The sequence below is a fragment of the Acinonyx jubatus genome, chromosome F2 (assembly GCF_027475565.1).
Source record: "Acinonyx jubatus isolate Ajub_Pintada_27869175 chromosome F2, VMU_Ajub_asm_v1.0, whole genome shotgun sequence".
Classification (NCBI taxonomy): Eukaryota; Metazoa; Chordata; class Mammalia; order Carnivora; family Felidae; genus Acinonyx; species Acinonyx jubatus.
In genome coordinates, this window is record NC_069394.1 from 65194641 (window position 1) to 65212495 (window position 17855).

The 17855-nt window shown below is 39.8% G+C and overlaps 1 protein-coding gene, 1 long non-coding RNA gene and 2 other non-coding genes across 7 annotated transcripts in view; 2 read left to right on the forward strand and 2 right to left on the reverse strand.

Annotated features, from left to right (window-relative positions):
• The first annotated feature begins 7858 nt into the window (after positions 1 to 7858).
• Positions 7859 to 12098, forward strand: LOC106979775 (uncharacterized). Its single transcript, XR_001430976.3, has 4 exons — positions 7859 to 8016; positions 11169 to 11272; positions 11546 to 11613; positions 11786 to 12098. It is a non-coding gene; the product is annotated as an uncharacterized LOC106979775 (long non-coding RNA).
• On the reverse strand, positions 10069 to 10175 carry LOC113594775 (U6 spliceosomal RNA). Its single transcript, XR_003415218.1, has one exon. It is a non-coding gene; the product is annotated as a U6 spliceosomal RNA (small nuclear RNA).
• Positions 11383 to 11471, forward strand: LOC113594773 (small nucleolar RNA SNORD87). Its single transcript, XR_003415216.1, has one exon. It is a non-coding gene; the product is annotated as a small nucleolar RNA SNORD87 (small nucleolar RNA).
• A 113-nt stretch (positions 12099 to 12211) lies between the features above and the next one.
• Positions 12212 to 17855, reverse strand: part of MCMDC2 (minichromosome maintenance domain containing 2) — a 39061-nt gene continuing 33417 nt past the window's right edge. For 3 of the 4 annotated variants that reach the window (XM_053208200.1, XM_015077705.3, XM_053208199.1), the window contains exon 15: positions 12212 to 13902. In XM_053208200.1, coding sequence (XP_053064175.1) covers positions 13736 to 13902 — 167 coding nt within the window. In that variant the 3' untranslated portion in view covers positions 12212 to 13735. The remainder of the gene's footprint in view (positions 13903 to 17855) is intronic. The other variant, XR_003415109.2, reaches the window with a different exon arrangement.

Here is a 17855-nt window from a genome sequence, read left to right on the forward strand (position 1 = left end):
CTGCTTGAGATTCTTCCTCTTTCTCTCTCTCTCTCTCTCCCTCTCCCTCTCCCCTGCTCATGCTCTCTCTCTAAAATAAAAAAAAATAATTATTATTTTAAAGTTTAATTATAAAATTGCATACACGTAGTAAAAATCCAAACAGTAAAGAATGGTACACAATAAAAAATTAAAATACCACTTTCCCCACAAAACCCAAGTTTTACTTTCCAGAGGCATACATTGTAAACAGCTGCTTTTATATACTACATTTTGTTTATTCATTCATCCATTGATGGATATTTGGTTGTTTCTACCTTTTGGCGATCATGAATAACAACACTGCTGTGAACATTGGTGTACAAGTATTTGAGTCTTTCTTTCAATTGTCTTGGGTATGTACCTGTGGAATGCTGGATAATAGGGTAATTCTACGTTAAACTTTTTGAAGAAATGCCATACTGTTTTCCACAGTGGCCGCACTATTTTATATTCTCACCAGCAATGATACAATGGTTCCAATTTTTCTACATCCTTACCAATACTTGCTATGTTATTGCTGTTTTGATAATAGCCACCCTAATGGGTGTGAAGTATATATCTCTTTGCAGCTTTGATTTGCATTTCCTTGATAAGCTAGTTGTATATTGAGCATCTTTTCATGTGGTTATTGGCTACTTATATATCTTCTTTTGAGAAATGTCAATACATATCCTTTGTCGATTTTTGCACTGTGTTGTTTGGTTTTTTCATTGTTGAATTTAGGAGTTCTTCATATACTCTGGATGTTAATCCCTTAACAGATATGGGCTTTGCAGACATTTTGTCCAATTCTGTGGATTATCTTTTCACTCTCTTGAAGTGTCTTTTAATGAACAAAAGTTTTTTTATTTTGGTGAAGTCCAATTTATCTAGTTTTTCTTGTTGTCTGAGTTTTTAGTGTGATATCCAAGAAATTATTCTCAAATCCAAAGTGATGAAACTATTCCCCTGTTTTTCTATGAGTTTTATGGCTTTAGCTCTTAAATTTAGGTCTTTGATCTATTTTGAGTTAATTTTTGTCTGTACAAGGTTAAGGAGCCAACTTCATTCTTTCACATGCAGATACTGTTTTCTCAGTATCATTTGTTGAAAAGATTATCTTTCCCCATTGAATGGTCTTAGCACCCTTGTCAAAAATCATTTGACCATATATGCAAGTAGATATTTTTTAAAATATTTAAAAAAGTTTTTTTTGGAAAGAGAGAGAGAGACAGAGTGTGAGCGGGAGTGAGAGAGAGACACACAGAATCCGAAGCAGGCTCCAGGCTCCAAGCCGCCAGCACAGAGCCCAACGTGGGGCTCAAACTCACAAACTGTGAGATCATGACTTGAGCCAAAGTTAGTCGCTTAACTGACTGAGCCACCCAGGTGACCCTCAAATGGATATTTGTTAAGTATAATAGGAAATTATTCATATTATTAACCAAGATTATCAGGCAACCCTTGGACTCTACATTGATTTTCTTAAGTCCCTTTGAAGATGATAGACTTGAAAGGGAAAGGGGAATTCTAAATTCCAAAAATCCCTTTACTATTAAGAGCAAAGTTTAAAGCAGTAAACATTAAATTATGCATAGGAAGCGGAATCTGAAGAAGTGACATAAACGAAGTTTCCATTAGAGAGGAAGAAAAATACAAAGCCTTCAATAGAAAGAGAAGAAAATGAAAGGTCAAAGTTTGGGTCTAGGTTCATTACCTGCCCCCACCCTCAGCACTAGAGACGGTGAAGTAGGAAAATAACATGAGTATTAAGTTTGGAAGTGAGGTCTGAGGTGGAGAGGTAAATTGGGGAAACATCAAAACATGCTTTTATCAAAAGAAGTAGGAATGGATACATTCCCAAATTAATGTATTCATCCCAATGTATTTTGTACAGCTAAAAATTCATAAAGGAACAGTACAAAGAGACTGGAACATGTTTCTATGCTGCTGGAATGGTCCATTGGTAAGGGACAGATAGATGAGGCAGAAGAGAGAGGATACTTGAAGGAGCCAGTCTTTGAGCAGGAAAGAAGCATCAGGACCAAAAGCCTTTAACAGGAGGGATACTTTGGGCAGCAACAGGACAGTAGAAAGTGGGTACTAATGCACAGGGCAGGATTTCCCATATGGTAGCATCTCTTTGTTCAATGGAGAGGATAGAATGTGCCAGTTGTCAATTTACTGTCTTTTATCTCCAGATCTATCTGCTCATCTCCTCATTACCTGCTCTGTGATAATGCACCTGAACCATGTAAACATTTCTCTTTTGCCAAGCACATAATATTAAGGTTTATCTGCAGAGGGTGCTGAAGAGAGACTGCAGGACGAGCTTTGCTTCCTGTTTCTGGTTTGCTCCTCTCAACAGCACATAGCACCTTCCTGTGGGTAGCTTCCCCTAGCAACCCAGAGGGCAGCTTACTTGTCTACCATTCACTGGCCCACAAAGTCTGGGGTGGCCTCCCACCAAATCTATTCCTTGCTACGGTCTGCCTCAGCTCAGAGGGAGTGGCAGCTTCATACATGCTATGTCCGTATTCTTTAAAATTTTCTTTTTCTCTTAGGTAATCCCTTAAAAGTTAATTCTTTTTTAAAGTATTTATTTATTCACTTAAGTAATGTCTACATCCAACATGGGGCTCAAACTCATGCTCGAGAGTCCCATGCTCTTTTGATTGAGCCAGCCAGGCGCACCCACAGTTAATTCTTTATATTAAGCTTTTGCTGTTTATTTCATTTCATTTCATTTCATTTCATTTCATTTCATTTCGAGAGGGAGAGAGAGAGTGCTCGTGGGGGCACCCAAGTGGGGAAGGGGCAGAGGGAGAGAATCTTAAGTGGGCTCCATGCCCAGTGCAGAGCCCAATGTGGGGCTCAATCTCACAACCTTGAGATCATGATCTGAGCCAAAAAAGAAGAGTCAGCCGCCCCTACACTTTTGCTGTGTAAATCACTTTGTGGTTTCTCTTTGTGGTCTCACAAAGGGTCCTGACTCACCTAGTAAGTTATCAGCTAAGAATGGGGGGAGGAGAAAGAGGAAGTTGAGGGAGAAATAGGCTGAAATAGAAATAAATAAATTTGCCAGACAAGAGTAGGATTTCCATTCCATTGTTTGGATGTATATAATTCATTTTACCAGTCTCTGGACATTTAGGTTGTTACACACAACACACACACGCGTGCACTAGAGATGGTGCACACAACACACACACGCACGCACAATGTGGAAGTGGATGTATACTCTTCTAATCTGTTTACCTATGCGCTTAGAGACATGGTTCATGAGATTGAGCCCGCATCGGGGTCTCTGCTGTTAGCACAGAGCTTGTTTCAGATCCTCTGTCCCCCTCTCTCTCCGCCCTTCCTGAACTCATGCTCTCTCTCAAAAATAAATAAACATTAAAAAAAAGAAAAAAGAAAAGAATACTGGGGCGCCTGAGTGGCTCAGTCGGTTAAGTGTCCGACTTCAGCTCAGGTCATGATCTCACAGTTCATGGGTTTGAACCCCGGCCCTGTGCTGACAGCTCAGAGACTGGAGCCTGCTTTGGATTCTGTGTCTCCCTCTCTCTCTCTCTCTCTCTCTCTCTCTGCCCCTCCCCTGCTCACCTCTGTCCCTCTCTCAAAAATAAATAAACATTAAAAAAATTAAAAAAAAAATAATGGGAAGGGCAATGGCAGGATATGAGGTTTTTGGAGTCTGGATTAGGATGAATCTTTCAATGTTGAGGGGGCTTATTAGATTTCAGAAAAATTTATGACATAATTCATAGAGGCATAGCTCTGAATCTTGGATACAGTCACTTGATGAGCCTGGTTGAGTGATCTGCAGTCCTGAAAAGGGCACATTTATTCTGCTGAGGAATAACTGAGTAGGTCTATGGTTGGGAGGGGGCGGAAGGACTTTCCAGAAGTTTTGAGTTAGGTAAAGTTTCTTAGACATAACAGCGAAATCCATATAAGAAAAAGAATTAATAAATTGGTTTCCATCAAAATGAAGAATGTCTATTTTTTTTTAATGTTTATTTATTTTTGAGAGAGGGAGAGCACAACTAGGGGAGGGGCAGACAGAGAAAGGTGGATAGAGCATCTAAAGCAGGCTCTGCACTGACAGCAGCAAGCCCATTGTGGGACTTAATCTCACGAACCATGAGATCGTGACCTGGGCCGAAGTCAAGAGTCCTATGCTTAACCAACTGAGCCACCTAGAAACTTGCTCATAGCAGCTTTATTTGTAATAGCCAAACACTGATACATCCAAATGTCCATCAACGGATCTATGGATAAACAAGCTGTGGTATATCCATATATGGGAATGCTGCTCAGCACCAATAAGGAATTAACTATTGTTACATACAATAGCATGGATGAATTTCAAAATAATTATGCTGAATGAAAAGAGCCAACAAAGAGTACACACTATATGATTCCATTTAAGCAAATTATAGAAAAATGCAAACTAATCTGTAGCAACAGAAAGTCAGCAGTTGCCTGGGGATGGGGTTTAAAGGTGGAGTTTTGGGACATGAAGGAGACATTACAAAGGAGCATGAGGAAATATCTGGGGGTGATGAATATGTCCATTATCTTTTTTCTTTTTTAAGTAGGTCCCAGGCCCAGTGTGGAGCCCAACACGGGGCTTGAACTCACAACCTTGAAATCAAGACCTGAGCTGAGATCAAGAGTTGGATGCTTAACTGACTGAGCCACCAAGCACTCCTGTTCATTAACTTTAGTGTGATGCTTCACAGGTGTATACATGTCAAAACTTGGAAATTTTTTCATTTTAAATATGTGCAATTCTTAGTATGTCAATTAACCTTTGTTAAAAAGCTATTTTTGCTTTTGTGGCAAATTTTGGGGCAGAAGTTGAATATTTGAACCCATTCTTTCTCAGAATTCCCATATCCTTAATCATGCTCCTATAAGGTTATCTCCCTTTGTAGAGTAATTAGAAGAGAGCTCTTTTTTTAAATATTTATTTATTTATTTATTTACTTACTTACTTACTTACTTATCTGTCTTAAGTAGTCTCTATGCCCAATGTAGGGCTTGAAGTTATAACCCCAATATCCAGAGCTGCATGCTCCACCAACTGAGCCAGCCACGTATCCCTAGAAGAGAGCTCTTGAGGTTCATAGCAATACCCCCAAATCTTAAAGTTAAGATTACCTGTTGTGGCAAGAACCGTTGATAGCTTTTTAAATAGCCATTTGCCCTTCTCTTTCTTTTCTACAACAACCTACCTTCTCACAGCACGAGCTGATCATCTCTGGACATGTAACCCAACCATGGTCAATGGCACCTGAAGGGCATTCTTGGTAGTACTTTTCACCCAGATTAAAAGAGAAACACTGTGGGGCAACTGGGTGGCTCAGTTGGTTGAGTGCTGGACTCTTGATTTTGGCTCAGGTCATGATCCCAGGGTTGTGGAATCAAGCTCTGTGCTGAGCATGGAGGCTGCTTAAGGTTCTCTCCCTCTTCTTCTCTGCCTCTGTTTATTTAAAACAACAAAAAAATAATAAACTTAAAAAAAAAAAAGAAACACCTGAAAAAAAATTCCTTCCTTCCTGCCTTTGGATGTTTTTATAAGAAGATGTGATGTTTATAGTTGTGGGAGCCTTTTTGCAACCATGAAGGGAAAATCAAGAGTCTCAGAGAAGACCACAAACTCTGACAATGCTGTGCTGCTGAATTAACCAACCCTAGAACCAGCTACCTCTGGACTTCCTGCACTGTGGGATAATACACTACTCATTTTTTAAAAGCCACTTAGTTGCGATGCAGTTGAAAACATAACATTTATTTAATGAATTATACTACTAATCAATTAAAATAACTGATTTAAGGGGCACCTGGCTGGCTCAGAAGAGCAGGCAACTCAAGGGGCACCTGGGTGGCTCAGTCAGTTAAGCGTCCAACTTTGGCTCATGTCACAATCTCATGGTTCGTGGGTTCAAGCTTCCTGTCAGGCTCTGTGCTGGTATCTCAGAGCCTGAAGCCTCCTTTGGATTTTGTGTCCCCTCTCTCTCTGTGCCTGCTCTCTCAAAAATAAATAAACATTAAAAAAATATTTTTAAAAGAGCATGCAACTCTTGATCTTTGAGTCATGAGTTCAAGCCAAATGTTGGGTGTAAAGATTACTTAAATTAAAAAAAAAAAAAACCTGCTTTGGGACACCTGGGTTTCTCGATCAGTTAAGCATCCAACTCTAGATTTCAGCTCAGGTCATGATCTCATGGTGTGTGGGATCGAGCCCTGTGTCAGTGCAGTGCAGTCTGTGCACTGTCAGCACAGAGCCTGCGCAGGATTCTCTCTCTCCCTCTCTCTCTCTCTCTCTCTCTCTCAAAATAAATAAACTTAAAAAAAAAAAACCCAACTGACTTAAAATTATAATCTGAAAATAGGTGGCTGTGGAGTTTTAGGAACACCTAAATATTAGTCCCAGAATTTAATTGTATCTAGTCTGAAGAACATATTAAGTCATTAAAACAGTGGTCCCTTCCATATCCTATCCAGGTCAGGTATCCTTCAGAAGCAGATGCTAATAAGTGCCATGTGAGCAACCCACTGAAGGAAAGGAAAACTAGCAACTTAGGAGGTATCCTGTAAGGAACTGTTGCAGGAGCATCCATGCTGATCTCCAGTTCCTTCTCACATGGCCCCAGACACTGAGAACATGCCTAAAATGTTGCCATAGCATTTATGGGTTCAGCAAAGTCACCCTCCTCTTTCAGTACAACTTTCAGTAATGGTAGCTCCCACACCTCCCCATCCACTTGGAGGCAAAGGCCTGATGGAGGTGGCTGTCCAGGTTGCAAAATTAGGTTGTAGAAGTTTACATCCAGCCAAGAGTCTGCAATGGCAGGCTGAGGTCCAAGCCACCACCTGACAGAATAAATTGCCCAGTTGGGGTCCCAAACAAAGAATTTTAAACCCCTGCAAAACATTCAGCAAAAACGTTAGAGAGAAATTCTTTGAGAAAGTAAGTATAACCAACAATTTATTTTGCTAAGTTTAGATTTTTTTTTGACCATGTTTCCTTGAGGCAAATACATTTGTACTGGATTTTGAATCAGTTTCTTAGACTTCCAATTTGTAAAGGAAAGATGATGTGCCTTTTTACTGATTCAATTGTTTAATTACATGCTTTCACGTGTGTTCTTTCTGGCAACAAGATCATCAGCCTATCTCCTACAGCACTAAGTCTAGTGCTTTGTAGCCAGCACTCAAATAAAATGATTGAAAGAAACAAGAGTAAAAAAACACAAAAATTAAAAATCAATAGCAAATTAGAACATGTTCATAAACAAAGCGGGTGACTGTTTTACGAATGCTTTTTTTTAAATGCTCTATAATTATTATCAACAAAAACAGCAGCAGTAGCTATTGTTATGAGGGAGATATAACAGCTTTTTTTGTGGCAAATGGTTCTTCTATGTGTTTGATGGGGTCGATTCCACATACCCTTATTCTAAATTGGGATGTCCAATACCACCAGTTTTTTTAAGCACTGAACTACGTGGGGGAGTAGAAGACTAAGCAAATATATAGTACTGGGAATGGGAGACCCTTCCTTTTTGGAATATTTCCCGCTCTTTTGGGTCCATTACAAACTGACAGACTACACGTTTGCATACTCGGTGAAATAGCTCTGGGTGAAATAGCTCCTCATGAGCCTTGAAAGCCTCCAAAAGTTCCCTTCAATATGAACTTACGGTGTAGCACTCCACCGCAGTCGGAGAAACGCAGATCTCAGGGTAGCGCCACCCAGACGTTGAGAACGCAGCCCCAACGACCGCCCTGGTGCTTAGCACGGACTCCGCCGCCAGACACAAGCTCCCCTGTCGGAGGCGGGGCCAGGGCCCGGAAGGGGAGGGGCCCGGAGCCCCAAAAGCCCAACGGAAGAAGCTGTGCTTTCTTTTCCGCGCGGCTGTCGACGGAGGAGGGCTTGCGAAGCTTGGTCAGTCATGCGGCCCGGGCGGCAGCGCCAGCGGACCAGTCGCTGGGTCCTTCGAGGTGGGAGTCCTTGCGGTCTTAGTTCAACCTGTTACTACCGGGAACCCGACTCGTTGCCGGAACCCAGGCCCGCCTCTGGTCTCTGCCCTGGGGCCCCCGTGTAAAGGGCCTCCGACCTTGCCGAGCGCAACCGAGTAAGCGGCATGGCCGCGAGGTCGGCCCGGGAGGCAGCCTTCCCCTTCTGCCACCCAGAGCGTCCTGGGTTATTGGCTCTGTCGCATTTTTTAGTAACCAGCCGCGAGTCTCTACTGACCCTTTTTTTAAGTAAACGCCCGTTTCGACTGTTCTAAAGTCAAAAATTAATAAAGGGCTTTCTCAGATTGAGGTGGTTTCGAGGCGGCTGGAAGGTATGGCGCGTGGTTTTGGTGTACGCCGGGGCCTCCGGAGCAATTTTGTATCCCCAGCAAAACCTTGTGTGCAGCCTAGACGGTTTTAGGGTCCCTTAGTGGGCGACTTATTTATTCGTAGTACGCAAGCATTTTATAAAAGGGGAAAGGCATTATTTCTAGGATATTAAAGACAACCTTTACTTAACTGTAGTTTGTGATTGGCTTTTAAAATTGTTATCAGTTTAGTAACAGTTCTGGTAGCGACTTAGGACAGTGACTTGTCGCATGTGTTTGTGAATCTTCCTTTGTAAATATCTTCTAAAAACGTGATGTTTTGAAGTTGGGAGAACAGTATGTACTGTTTAGAACCTCCCTAAGCCATAAATGCCTGCTCTACCCTTAGATGCTTGCATTTATATAGAGATGTGTATTTCTGGACATAATACTAAAGAAACTGGTCAACAGCTGGGAGGCTGGAAGAACGTGTTGCCTATTCAAAAACAAGTTATTGGGGCGCCTGGCTGGCTCAGTTGGAGGATCTTGGGGTGGGGGTTGTCAGTTTGAGCTCCACTTTGGATATAGAGATTACTTAAATACTTTAAAATGGTATTAATACCTCATCGATGAAACGGTATAATCCTGTGTCGGGCTTTTTTGTTGTTACCTCCTCCCAAATATGTTGCTGTCACCAGGGCATTTGATGGCTAAAAATAGTTTACATTTGGTATTAGTCATCTTTATTTTGAGGCATAAGTGGCATCAATCCTACTTTTATTGCTAAATACTGGGGATTTTAAAACCAAATTTTTGGTAAAAATACTGATAACAGGTAAATCCTGAAGCATAATAAATACGGAGCCCACCACACCATTTAAGAACTGTGATTTTTCTCATTACTCTAGCATCTAATTCTTTACCTATCACATAACTCCTGCCTTCAACCTATCTTCATAACTCCTGAGGTGCCTCTCATCTGGGATTTTGTATCCTGGCTCTTAGCTTTTTGAGCTGAGTGGGAAGGATAGCAGTTTTATTTATTTATTTATTTATATTTTTTTAATATTTATTTTTTTCAATATATGAAATTTATTGTCAAATTGGTGTTCATGCAACACCCAGTGCTCATCCCAAAAAGTGCCCTCCTGAATACCCATCACCCACCCTCCCCCCCCCACCCCCCATCAACCCTCAGTTTATTCTCAGTTTTTAAGAGTCTCTTATGCTTTGGCTCTCTTCCACTCTAACCTCTTTTTTTTTTTCCTTCCCCTCCCCCATGGGTTTCTGTTAAGTTTCTCAGGATCCACATAAGAGTGAAACCATATGGTATCTGTCTTTCTCTGTATGGCTTATTTCACTTAGCATCACACTCTCCAGTTCCATCCATGTTGCTACAAAGGGCCATATTTCGTTCTTTCTCATTGCCACGTAGTACTCCATTGTGTATATAAACCACAATTTCTTTATCCATTCATCAGTTGATGGACATTTAGGCTCTTTCCATAATTTGGCTGTTGTTGAGAGTGCTGCTATAAACATTGGGGTACAAGTGCCCTTATGCATCAGTATTCCTGTATCCCTTGGGTAAATTCCTAGCAGTGCTATTGCTGGATAATAGGGTAGGTCTATTTTTAATTTTTTGAGGAACCTCCACACTTTTCCAGAGTGGCTGCACCAATTTGCATTCCCACCAACAGTGCAAGGGTTCCCGTTTCTCCACATCCTCAAAAATATGGGACGCTTCACGAATTTGCGTGTCATCCTTGCGCAGGGGCCATGCTAATCTTCTCTGTATCGTTCCAATTTTAGTATATGTGCTGCCGAAGCAGGCACAGCAGTTTTGTTACAAATATGTATCACTAAACATTCTTGTAGGATTTACACAAATGAGATTATGCATATAGTTGTCAGTAGTTCCCATGAATCTCATTACACTGAAACTTTCCAAGTTGGTATTATTCATAACTAACAGTTTGTGTTCCTAATATTGACAATGTGAAATTATTTCCAGACTTGAAAATGATAAATTGTTTTGCAGGGTACAACATTTGATGTGTCTTCATAAATCATTTCCAGTAGCTGTCTGGTTCAATGATTTACCCTCCTGGGGTGCTGTAAGAGATGATCTGTGGCCCTGGCCATTCTTTGCACTACCTAAGTGTGCTTTCAGGCGACCTGGGACTTAATTCTACAAGACTGTCCAATAATGATGTCAACATAATGTATCTGCTCTAAAACTACATTAGATTTGCCATTGTGATGCTTTAGTTGGAGGTCTACACACTTGTTTTTATACATCTAACCTTTAACCTGACTCATCTCATCCTTGTCAAGCTCTGAGACAGAAAAGCAATGGCTAGGTACTCATTAGGACCATCATGTCCTAACATCGATACTGCCACAGTAAAGAACATCCTATATATAGCCACAATTTTTCCTATCCATGCTAATAAACCCATTTCCAGCTTGGAAAGATCATTTATAGAATTATTAGGGCCTAAACAGTCAAAAGTACTAATCTGTTCAAGCCATTACAGAGGTTCTAAATTTTGGGGTTATCCGTTTGGACTACCAAAAAAAGTAGAACTAAGCAGAAAGTACTTCATTCCATGAGAGATGTGTTAAATAACAAAATTATTCCAGTATATGGCCTCAAATGTTAGTAGTTTTTATAAAAAGTTAGATGGGAGTCAGGAAGGTTGTAAGTAAAATGTTTATGGCTCCTGATGAGAATGAAAAAGTCTTACTGGACCATTCCTGCATATAAGATGCCAAACAGATGGCAAGTACAAATGAGAATTCACAATGAAATATTTTGATTTCTAGGTACAACAGAGCCTATGAGTTGAAGATGAACGTTGTGATGTTTTCCAAAAACATCTGAGGATGGCTGTGATAAAACCACTAGGAGCACAACTGCATGTAATGAGGTACCAAAACTTAATGTTAAACACTGTGCTTTGTTATGTATTTATGGTACTGCCTATGAAAAGCAGTACTAAAAACATTTAGTAGGTTTTTGACCTAGATAGGTTTAGTAACTGGCACAATGATGACTTCAATTACTTTTTGCCGTTTACCCAGCTGAGGGTTTCTTTGAAGAAATAATTTGAAGACTGAGATGCCAGTTATGTATATTGTTTATGTGAATTACTCAAGTATAATGCAATTTTTCATTAAAATGGGTTATATGTTCTTTTCAGCATGTAGGTAGCTGCAGATGAATGTCCAAGTCCATAACTGTTGTGGTTAAAAATTCTTCATTGCCTCGGTAAGTAATTCTGGCAATCACAGCTAATAATAATTCAAAAGTATCTGAAACTCCAAAGGCTTAGGGCCATATCCTGTTAAGTTGCCTGTGTGTGTGTTGTCAGAAGTCTGATTCTCCTTTGATTTTGACTATGGAGTGATTTTCATTGTTGGTTTCTGATATTTTTCCCCAGAGGCATGCAGTTGGAAGGAAAAATGAAGAATTGGTCAAGAAGACATGAATAAATACTTTATTTAACATTGATCACCTCACAATAAGTTTTGTAGAGAAATACATGCTTGAATACTTTTAACTGTTGGGCAGTAAAGTCTGCTATCTTTAAAATATATCGAGTGTTTAAACATCTCCAGTTCCATAATTACTAGTCAGATTTGTTTTTAGCATACTTTAAGAAAGTATGTTCTTTATCAATAAATAAGTATTTGGAATCTCCTAAACACCTTAACGAATTATCCCTTACAAATAAAGATTTCACCTGTGACCTACATAGTTTAAGTTTTAATCTTATTCTTTGCTTTTGCCTTTGAACAAAAAAAATTGTGATCTTAGTACAAATAATAACATGTCATATTAAGGGAAATAGTGACTGGACAGTCCATTCCAACCAGGACTTAGAATTTATAGGAATTCTAAAGCTGAATTCTTAACTCTGAAGACTTGAACTTAGCTAAATCTTGCTTTTCCCCTGTTGAGTGCTTTTATCTAGGTTATAATTTCATTATGGCAAGTCTAGAATTCTAGAACTGTAATATGTAAATTGTTTTTAAAAACTGGCTTTGCTGACTCCATTTCGGCTCAGGTCATGAAATGGAGCCCAGCCCCATGTCCACACTGAGCATGAAGCCTGCTTGGGATTCTCTCCCACACTCTCAAAAAATACATAAAAGCTTAAAAGACAAAAACAAAACTAGCTTTGCATTCTGAAAAAGTAACACAAGTCTCTGAAACTAGTGAATATTCAGTAAATACTTTTGAATGAGTAGGAATGATTTGTCAAAGGCCTATAGAGAGCTGTCAACCTTTATGGTTTAGCTCCATAAAGTGCCAGTTTCTAAAGAATCGGCATGGTAGTATCTTATTTTTTTTATAATTAACTTATTGGGACACCTGGGTGGCTCAACTGCTTTAAGTGTCCAACTTTGGCTCAGGTCCGGATCTCCTGGTTGGTATATTCAGGCCCCATTTGGGCCTTGGAGTCTGCTCCAGATTTTGGGTCTCCTTTCTCTGGCCCTCCCTCACTCACACTGTTCTCTCAAAAACATTTTAAAAATTAACATATTAAACCTTTGAAAAATGAAAAGGATTTGGGGATTTTACAAGTTAAATATATTTTCTCTTTCCCCACACACACCTTTTCAGAATAGATCTCTTCCCTCCAAAAATGAAGATGGTTTGCAAATTGGGTTTGCCTTTTGGTGCCTTTCTTGTAACCAGTTAGGTTCAAGGAGCCAATTCTTACCCCTTGATTTGTTATAAATTACTTTTTTTCATTTAACCTGGCTTTAAAAAATGGAAAATTTCCAAGCTTTCCCTGAATTCATAATTAGGGCTTCCAAAACTATATAATGGACATAAAAAGTAATGAAGTAGGAAATGTCCTTAAATTGGAGGCTTCTGCTTTATGTTGCTGTTATTTACTCCATTTGTCAGGTTCACAGGTGCGAGAAAAATGATTTATTTTTAGGTAAATATTCTCATTTAGACTGTTATTGCCATCTTGTGACAAGTAGAACTACATAAAAGTGACCGTTTTTAAACATTGCTTAGTTTCCAGATTCTTTTTTTTATTTTTTTAATGTTTATTTATTCTTTGAGAGAATGAGCAGGGGAGGGGCAGAGAGGGAGACACAGAATCTGAAGCAAGCTCTGAACTGTCAGCACAGAGCCCAATGCGGGGCTCGAACCCACGAACCGTGAGATCATGACCTGAGCTGAAGTCGGACGCTTAACCAACTGGGCCACCCAGGTCCCCCGACCAGATTTTTAATAATGAGACCTTTTATATTTTTAAGATAGCCTTCTAATGTACTACCATACATAGTATTACCTGAAGCATTACTTCAGAATCACACCTTTCCACTGCTTAAATAATGAGTGAAGAAAATGATTTTCCTCAGATTGCCTATTCATCACTAGTGAAAATAGCTGTCCCAGGTCCATATGTGGCAATAAACTGTTGGAGCTGCTGTTGGCATTGATTCAAATAGATATCCCTTTGCTCCAAATATTCTTCATTATACAATTCAAATGGAAATACTGCATTTGGAGCAACACAAAATACAGTGGCCCCTAAGGAAAAAAGTGTAAATGAGAAGTCCTTAAAATGCTAAATGTGAAATCACATTTTCAGCAAAATAGTATGAGTTTGTTTTGTTTTATAGAGTGCAAGCTGGGGAAAGGGGCAGAGGGAGAGAATCCCAACCGTGCTCTACACTCTGCACAGAGCCTGCTGTGGGTCTTGAGCCCACGACCCTGGGATCATGACCTGAGCTGAAATGCAGAATCAGATGATTGGGGCACCTGTGGGATTCAGTTGGTTAAGCATCTGACTCTTCATCTTGGCTCAGGTCATGATCTCATGGTTTATGGAATTGAGCCCCACGTCAGGCTCTGCACTGACAGCACTGAGCCTGCTTGGGATTCGCTCTCTGCCCCTCCCCCACTCTCAAACAAACTTTAAAAAAGTAGGATGCTCAATCTACTGAGCCACCCAGGCCCCCCCAATAAGAGTTTTTAAGTTCTGACCTATTTAATAGAATATTTCAATAATCATTTAAAACTGATCTGTTGAAATAGTTTCAGTATATACACAGACTTACCAGAGCCAAGAAAAAATACTACGTTTTAAAACATGGAAACTAGAGAGGCACATGGGTGGCTTGGTTTAGTGTCCAGCCTTGGTTCAGGTCATGATCTCACAGTTAATGAGTTGGAGCCCAGTGTTGGGGTCACTGCTGTCGGTGCAGAGCCCACTCAAAATCCTGTCCCCTCCACCCTCTCTGCCCCTCCCCAGCTCATATTCTCTCTCAAAAATAACATTTTTGTAAGTGTAGAAACTAGAACTTTGTTATCTGTTGACCTAGTCATTTAGAGTTTTGAATCTGAATAGTGCTGTGAGGAGGTGGAAGAAGTAGGGAGAGAAGGTATTAGAAGGTAGGGAAACACTTTGATAAAGGTTATGCGGATGACTGAAGATAAAGACATCATTGTAATCTCAATTATTCAGAACCACTGACAAAAAGACATAAACCTATGGAATTGAATAGCCTGGAAATAACCCCTCAAATACATGGTTAAATGATTTATGCTTTAAGAGTGCCAAGACCAATGGGGAAAGGACAGTTTCCAACAAATGGTACTGAAAAAACAATACCCATAAGAAAAAAAAATGAAGTTGGTCCCTTATAGACCTAAGCAGAAGAACTAAGAAAAACAAAAAATTGGGGAAATGCTTCATGACATTGGATTTGGCAGTGATTTCTAGAATGTATGTAACACTAGATTTCTAGTGTTATAACACTAAAGCACAGGCAACAAGAGGAAATAGATAAGTTAAACCACATCAGAATAAACTGGTGCGTCAAATACTACAATGAAGAGTGAAAAGGCAACCCATGGAATGGGAGAAAATACTTGCAAATTGTATCTGATACAGGATCTACAACTGAACAAGAAAATAACCCAATTCAAAAATCAGCAAAGGAGAAACGGACATTTCTCCAAAGAAGATAGGCACATGAATGATGGTCAACATCACTAATCACTAGGTAAATGGTGTGAAATACCATCTTACACCCATAAAGATGGCTACTATCAAGCAAATGTTGGCAAGGATATGAAGAAAATGTACCCTTGTGCACTGTTGGTGAGAATGTAAAATGGTGCAACCCTTATGGAAAACAGTAGCAGTTTATTCAAAAAATTACATGATCCAGGGATTTCATTTATGGACACATACCCAAAATAATTTAAAACAAGGTCTCAAAGAGGTAAGTAAGCATATACTCATGTTCATAGCATTATTCACAATAGCCAAAGGTGCAAGCAATCTAAGGTCCATTGTTGGGTGAATGAATAAACAAAATGGTGTGTGTGGTGTGTGTGTGTGTACGTGTGTACACATACATACAATGGAATAGAATATTCAATCTTGAACAAGAAGGAAATTCTAATGCATGCTACCACATCAATAAACCTTTGGGGACATTATATGAAGTGAAGTGAGCCATAAGATAAACACATATGATTAGACTTATATGAGATACATGGAGAAGTCAAATTTATAAAAATAGAAAGAATGGTGGTTGCCAGGGACTAGAGGAAGGAAGGAGAGACTGGGGAGTTATTGTTTAATGGGTACAGAAAAAAATGAAAGGTTTATACAGATGGATGGTGGCAACAGTGTGAACGTATTTAACACCACTGAACTATACACTTAAAAATCATTAAGATGGTAAATGTTACGTATATTTTACCACAACTTAAAAAAACTTTTTGACTACCACTTTAGGAGTTAAGCTCTTAAATTCTGTTTCATTGTTGATTCATTGAATGAGTACATACATGTGACTGGCCAGGAGTACAGTTGCTAGCCAAGCAGACAGTGCCTACCTTCCTAGAGCCGTCTGTTATCAGTATGCACTTAACATAGTCTCAGACTGCCGTGACTGCTCCCTTTACCATTCCCTTTATCTTACCTGAATCCTTACTGTTCCTTGAGAACACTGCTTTCCCTGTGGCTCTCTAAAGTGAAGCTGCTTTTTCTCAAAACACCATTCATACCTTAGTAACACAAGACAGAGACAGTGACTAACTTGCTGCCCCTTTGCTGCTACCAGACCATTCTTGTCCCTGCTTTCCTCTTAATAAAAATCTCTGCTGATGCCCCGTGCCATTTGGGCTTACTACTCTTTCTCTTCCTTGGTGAAGTCAACCAGTTCTCAGCACGTGGCTCACAATATTCCTCTATTCCCTAATACCTGCCATTCAGTGATTTCCATGTGAATGACCCTCTTAATTCCAGACCTCTCTGGAGTTTTTCCTCTACCTCCACCACACATAGGAAAATCACAGGAAACTGACATTACCAAAAACTTACTTCAAAACCATTAGTTCAAATCCCCCTTCCCTCTTATACTTCCAGCTTCTATCCCAAGACCTCCAAGTGGCTTCCTTCAATTCACTTCCTTCTTTTAACCTATTTAAGAATCTATCCCAAGCCAGTGTCCCCACTCCCTTACCCCTCTGCAACACTCTATCACAGTCGCCTATAAAAACCTCAACTCTGCATGAACCCAACAATTTACTTTATGCCTGCACTCAGGCTGCTAGGCAGAAAATCACATAATTGGCATCTCTTGGGTTCACTTTAAATGAATCACAGAAACCTCAAATGGATGCCCACTGCCTGCCAGACAACCCTGCTGAGTCTAAGACAAATGTTCTTCTGCCTCCTGCCCCCATGACTATGATATTCCATTCTTCTCTCCTCAAACCTTTTGCTTTTAGCTGATGACCTTGTGTAGAGTGTATGATCAAATGGATACAGACCTGATTCTGTATCCATTTGTCTTCCCTCCTATATAATGAAGTGACTTCTTTCATTAGAAACCAATATCTTCACATGTGCTCTGGATCCCATCCCCTCTCACCTTTTTAAGGATTTTATTGCTTTGATCTTCCCCTAATTCTGTAAAATCTAATCTTAAACTGTCTTGTTTCTATAACTACACTTGATTTTCTTACTACATTGTAGCTGCAGCTTCTCATTCTCCTTTGTTTGTTCCCCCTCCTCAACCCCATTTCTAAATATTGGAATTCTTCAAGGGCAGTCCTGGAGTTCTCTGTATAATCTCAATCTAGGTAATTTCAGGTAATTTCATCCATTCCATGGCTATGAGTACCATCTTTGGGCTGATGGTTCCCAAATTAAATTTCTAAATTAGAACCCTCACCTAAACTCCAGATTCTTGTATCAATCTAAAGGTATCTCTGTAGGATGTCTCAAACATATCTATCTATAATTTGGTTTTTCTCCCAACCCTTTTTCTCTTTGTTCCCAGTTGTGGTAAATGGCATCATGGTCCACTCAGTTGCTCAAGGCAGAAAATTGGGAGTTTTCTTTAATTCTTCCCTATGCCCTCTGCCCCAACTTCTAAATCTAGTTCATGAGCACAACCTATTGTTTTTTGCATCCAAGAAAAATGTCCCTGAGTAGGGATCAATTTCTTGCTATGTTTTTT